This window comes from Girardinichthys multiradiatus, chromosome 12 (assembly GCF_021462225.1).
Source record: "Girardinichthys multiradiatus isolate DD_20200921_A chromosome 12, DD_fGirMul_XY1, whole genome shotgun sequence".
Taxonomy (NCBI): Eukaryota; Metazoa; Chordata; class Actinopteri; order Cyprinodontiformes; family Goodeidae; genus Girardinichthys; species Girardinichthys multiradiatus.
The window spans coordinates 33,898,483-33,904,713 of record NC_061805.1 but is presented as its reverse complement, the minus strand read 5'-3'; the positions used below and the strand labels follow the sequence as shown (position 1 = coordinate 33,904,713).

The following is a 6,231-nucleotide window of genomic DNA, read 5'->3' as shown; positions in this document are numbered from 1 at the left end:
CCAAACAAAATTGGTTAACAGTAAGTAGCATGGGATTCAGGGTTGTTGGTTTTTTTAACCAGTCTGTAGTTCTGTGTACAGTTAAGGTCCACATTTCATTTCATGTCTAGGGTGCATCAAACCTTTTCCCATGTCACAGATGAGAAATGTTGTGATTATGAATCTGAGAATATTATTTAATATTAATATTTTATCAAATAATATTTAGGTCTGTTAAGGGTTGTCCTGTGAATACCAGCCCAGTAAGGCGATGGTATTAGGACAGAATAGAAAGGTGTGAGACGAGCTCTGACATTATGGAACAGCAAAACTCTGCACATATATGGAAAGAATTCACACAATTTCTTAAAATACAAGAATTTATTAACAAAAATAAATCAACTCAAAGTCAAACATATTTCAATCAACAAACTCTTTACTATGCTAAAACAATCCAACTAAACTACCAAGCAGAATTAAAGAATAAGGAAGACTAATGGACTATGTACAATATAAACAAGTTGATTAAAGACAATTGAAAACCATGATCGAAAGAGTGATGCAACATTACCATGCAATGTTTTTGTTTGAGAACCAAGGATTATCTTAGTTATCAAATTTAGTAAAATTATGTTAGGGACACATTATTTACTGGATTGAAAACTAACAACCTGTCTGGGTAAATATTATTTAGCAGCAAGCACATGTCCTTAGCTGTTAGCAGTGAAAGCTAACAAAAGAAGCTGATAGCTGAGCACCAGAATCAAACTCACACCTTTAAAATGCCATTAATAAAAGGGTTAAAGGCTTCTAGCCTGTGTGAGTTTTCATATGCCGATATAAACTATGTCTAATGCTGAAACCTCGTCCACAGGTCAAGCATGAAAAAGGCTTCTCACCTGTGTGAATTCTCATGTGTCGAGTTAAATGTCCTCTACGGGAGAAACATTTTCCACAGTTCAAACATGAGAAAGGCTTCTCACCGGTGTGCGTTCTCATGTGCTGTGAAAAATCTCCTCTTCTGGAGAAACATTTTCCACAGTTCAAACATGAGAAAGGCTTCTCACCGGTGTGAGTTCTCATGTGCTGTGAAATGTCGTCTTTTCGGTAGAAACCTTTTCCACAGGTCACACATAAAAAAGGCTTCTCACCCGTGTGAATCTTTAAGTGCTTTGATAAAGACCCTTTTTGGGAGAAACCTTTCCCACAGCTTACACATGAGAAAATCTTTTCGGCTGTGTGAGTTCTCATGTGCTGTAAAAGTGATCGTGTTAGGATGAAACACTTTCCACAGGTCACACATGAGTAAGGCTTCTCGCTGGTGTGAATTCTCATGTGATCAGATAAATCTTTTCTGTGGGTGTAACCTTTTCCACAAGTCAAACATGAGAAAGGCTTCTCACCTGTGTGAATTCTTAAGTGTCGTGATAAATGTCCTCTATGAGAGAAACCTTTTCCACAGGCCAAACAAGAGAAAGTCATTTCACCTGCATATCTCACGTGTCTAATCAAAAAGGTTCGACCTAAAACTCTGACTTTGTGACCCCACTTACTTCTTCCTGGGTCTCCGTGGTTTTTGTTGTCCTGGTTTTGGTTCTCAAATTTAGGAGAGACCTGGACATGCAGTTGGACCCCGTTTACTTCTAGTTTCCTGTTTTCCCTTTCCTTATATGTAGTATTTACCGTGAAGGGATCAGTCTCCTGCTTCAATTGAAGCTTTTCTTTCTCAAGATTGACAGAGATTTCCTCCTGTTCATCCTTTATATGTAAATATTCTGGTTTTTCCTCTTCTGTTTTTATTTGGAAAAGTTCATGTTCTTCCTGATTCTCAGTTTTTAAAGGAGATTCAAGTACTTCCTGTTTCTCATTTAGCTGTGCAGGTTCTGGCTCCCCCTGTTCATTCTTTATCTTTACAGGTTCTGGCTCCTCTTCTTCCTCTTTCATCTGCTGATGTCCAAGTTCATCCTGGTCCTGGATCTGCTGAGCCTCCTGTAGGCCTAAACTGGAGTTTCTCTCCTGGATCCAGAACTTCTGGTCAGTGAGAACCTCCACCTTCTTTGAGACATAAGGCTGTGGTTGGTCTAGACAGACAAAAAGAAATAAACAGGCCGATAAATAAAGGTATAGAGAAAGAACAATTAACTTATCATTTCAAGCAACTAAAGACGCTTTGGAGAGTTTAAACTGTCAAATATCTAAGTAGCCACACATGGGTCCATTTTAAGGAATAAAGGATAAAAGTGTCTCCTTACTCATCTTATAGTTTGAATTCAGGCGGACCCGTCCTTAAATTAAAATGCTATCCACTCAACTAGAATCTGTCAAGAGCCCTTTACCTAGGATTCAGTTTGACTGCAGAGGCCAGGTTTAACTGTTCCTGTACATGGAAATTATTTATTGTTATATTTAACTTTCTCTACTGGAAGGAAGTTTGCAGGCAGCAACATGAAAGTAAAATGTGACAGAGAGGACTTCCATTCCTTCCAGTCTTTTGCTCACTCCCACTGCTCCGCCCATCCAAAAGAGAACAATTATTTTCTTCTAATTCTAAGCTTTCAAGTCTAATAGTCAGTAACACCTCTTTTATCCACCTGCTACAGGATGGGGGTTAGGGTGTTTCCAGTTAAGCTGTGTGAGTTGATTAGTGGTAAAGGCAAGACGTGTCTGTCTGACTTTGGAGGTAAAAGACTGCAGGCGGGTACTAAATAAAGACAGGAGAGGTTCTGTGGAGGCAGTATAAAGAGTTTTGAAGAATTCAGACCAGAATGTGACAAGCATGGGACAGAACCAAACAATATGGGAATGGTTGGTTGGTCAACATTTGATCAAACCCTTTCAGTGTCACCATGAGACCATGTTGTCAATCCAGACTGTTTTACTTTATTTCTCCTTTTTGATTATTTACTGATTATTTAGACTGTGGGGTGAGGCATGTTAAGAAAAATACATTTCATGTAGAGCGGTGCTCACTAACCTTCTCCAAGCCAAATCATTTTACACATGTACTCTTTTATTAACAAATGGTGAATTTCAACAACTTTAAATTTGACTTTACTTGCTTGGAATGCCAGCGCATTGTATGAGTCTGTCAGTCTGCCCCAGGGCAGCTGTGGGTACAATGTAGCTTACCACTGTCAGTGTGTGAATGGGTGGATGACTGATTGTAGTGTAAAGCGCTTTGGGGTCTCTGGGGACTTGATAAAGCGCCATACAAGTACAGGCCATTTACCATGAGCTGAAATATGACAAAATCTCAAAATCCACAGAGAAATAGATTACAGGTCCTTCTCAAAATATTAGCATATTGTGATAAAGTTCATTATTTTCCATAATGTCATGATGAAAATTTAACATTCATATATTTTAGATTCATTGCACACTAACTGAAATATTTCAGGTCTTTTATTGTCTTAATACGGATGATTTTGGCATACAGCTAATAAAAACCCAAAATTCCTATCTCACAAAATTAGCATATCATTAAAAGGGTCTCTAAACGAGCTATGAACCTAATCATCTGAATCAACGAGTTAACTCTAAACACCTGCAAAAGATTCCTGAGGCCTTTAAAACTCCCAGCCTGGTTCATCACTCAAAACCCCAATCATGGGTAAGACTGCCGACCTGACTGCTGTCCAGAAGGCCACTATTGACACCCTCAAGCAAGAGGGGTAAGACACAGAAAGAAATTTCTGAACGAATAGGCTGTTCCCAGAGTGCTGTATCAAGGCACCTCAGTGGGAAGTCTGTGGGAAGGAAAAAGTGTGGCAGAAAACGCTGCACAACGAGAAGAGGTGACCGGACCCTGAGGAAGATTGTGGAGAAGGGCCGATTCCAGACCTTGGGGGACCTGTGGAAGCAGTGGACAGAGTCTGGAGTAGAAACATCCAGAGCCACCGTGCACAGGCGTGTGCAGGAAATGGGCTACAGGTGCCGCATTCCCCAGGTCAAGTCACTTTTGAATCAGAAACAGCGGCAGAAGCGCCTGATCTGGGCTACAGAGAAGCAGCACTGGACTGTTGCTCAGTGGTCCAAAGTACTTTTTTCGGATGAAAGCAAATTCTGCATGTCATTCGGAAATCAAGGTGCCAGAGTCTGGAGGAAGACTGGGGAGAAGGAAATGCCAAAATGCCAGAAGTCCAGTGTCAAGTATCCACAGTCAGTGATGGTCTGGGGTGCCGTGTCAGCTGCTGGTGTTGGTCCACTGTGTTTTATCAAGGGCAGGGTCAATGCAGCTAGCTATCAGGAGATTTTGGAGCACTTCATGCTTCCATCTGCTGAAAAGCTTTATGGAGATGAAGATTTCATTTTTCAGCACGACCTGGCACCTGCTCACAGTGCCAAAACCACTGGTAAATGGTTTACTGACCATGGTATCACTGTGCTCAATTGGCCTGTCAACTCTCCTGACCTGAACCCCATAGAGAATCTGTGGGATATTGTGAAGAGAACGTTGAGAGACTCAAGACCCAACACTCTGGATGAGCTAAAGGCCGCTATCGAAGCATCCTGGGCCTCCATAAGACCTCAGCAGTGCCACAGGCTGATTGCCTCCATGCCACGCCGCATTGAAGCAGTCATTTCTGCCAAAGGATTCCCGACCAAGTATTGAGTGCATAACTGTACATGATTATTTGAAGGTTGACGTTTTTTGTATTAAAAACACTTTTCTTTTATTGGTCGGATGATATATGCTAATTTTGTGAGATAGGAATTTTGGGTTTTCATGAGCTGTATGCCAAAATAATCCGTATTAAGACAAAAAAAGACCTGAAATATTTCAGTTAGTGTGCAATGAATCTAAAATATATGAATGTTAAATTCTCATCATGACATTATGGAAAATAAGGAACATTATCACAATATGCTAATATTTTGAGAAGGACCTGTATATCAACAGCTGTGATGCATTACAAAAAGTTCTAAGCAAAGGAGCTCAAGGGGTGGGCTAGGATGTTGTTTAAGCCAACGAAATCAAGATCACTTGCCTTAAAAAAGACAAAGTAACAGTTTCGTTTTTCTGTCACAGGAACAACTATTCCTACCCTATCTGAGAAGCTAATGAAGAGCTTGGGGAAGTATTGACTGCAGCCTCCGGGATATTACCTCCATCAAGGTCACCTGTGAGGAGCTGGCTGGGACAAGCGAGAGGAGCTTGATTTTTTTCACAGATAACAAATATGTAAAAAATGTATTTTAACATAAGTTACCAACTGTGCTGTAATACCAAGAGTCAGCTGACCCTAAAGTCTCCAGAGCAGGAATAGCAGTGAAGATCGGCCAGAAATGGAGAGCAGAGGCAGCCGTCCAACAGGCAGAGTCAGGGTTAAGACATCGAGTACTGGTGGGAACTACGGCCAGAGGGAGGGCTGGGCTAGGAACCACCACACCTCTCTAATTTCACAAGGCTCGGCGAAATCAGCTCTTGAGGAGAAGAGGGCCAGCAGAGCAGTGGGGATGAGACAGCAACGCACCTGGACGAATTGGGAGCAAATTGTGGAGAGGAATATCTCACGGACTGACCTCTGGTGGACGGAGCCACACCGTAATAAATTTGTCGTCCAGGCTGTTTGCAACGTCCTTCGCAGCACTTCCAACCTACACTGCTGGGGCTTTGCCGGCACACCGGCAGGCTCACTGTGCAAGAGAAAGGAGACCCTCAAGGACAAATTAAGTTGCTGCCCCAAAGCTCTGGGGGAGGGCCGTTTGTAATTATTATTATGCTTATGTTATTTAATATTTAAATAAATAACCAATCGGTCTGTTAAGTGTTGTCCCGTGAATACCAGCCCGATATGGTGGTGGTATTAGAACAAGAGAGAAAAGGGTGAATCAAGCACTGGCATTACTGAACAGTCCAGGACAGTTTATACTGCACTCTGCATCACAGGGGAATAAAGAAGAAAAGCCATACACAGCAGCACAGCGGCAGCAGAGAAAGCCTCTAGAGGGCTATGATGAAGAAAGTGGACCCGTGGTCGAGTGCTGCTAGGGGGAGGCCCGATCAACTTTAGCTGGGTTGCCTGAGTGAGGGTGTATGATGTTTTGATTTGAAACACTCAGTGACCTCAGAATAACATCACTGATGGATGATGTGCCCTAGCCTGCAGTTTCACCACAAACAAAAATATAAGTGTCACACTGAATCATCTGTCAAATACCTAGGTGAACACAGTCAATGTATGTATGCTTTGACAGGGGACAATATGCACTGAATTATAGTAACATCACCAAATACTGCACAGAATCTGC

General features: G+C 41.8%; 1 protein-coding gene across 1 annotated transcript; it reads right to left on the bottom strand.

Moving 5' to 3' along the window:
* Nucleotides 1-660: 660 nt before the first annotated feature.
* On the bottom strand, nucleotides 661-1,745 carry LOC124878250 (gastrula zinc finger protein XlCGF8.2DB-like). The gene has a single exon (XM_047382116.1). The coding sequence runs from the start codon at nucleotides 1,459-1,461 to the stop codon at nucleotides 790-792; it is 672 nt and encodes a 223-aa protein (XP_047238072.1). The 5' UTR covers nucleotides 1,462-1,745; the 3' UTR covers nucleotides 661-789.
* Between the last annotated feature and the right edge of the window lie 4,486 nt (nucleotides 1,746-6,231).

Excerpts from the sequence above, each read along its gene's own strand:
- LOC124878250 (XM_047382116.1), bottom strand. The coding sequence starts at position 1,461 with ATGACTTTCTCTTGTTTGGCCTGTGGAAAAGGTTTCTCTCATAGAGGA.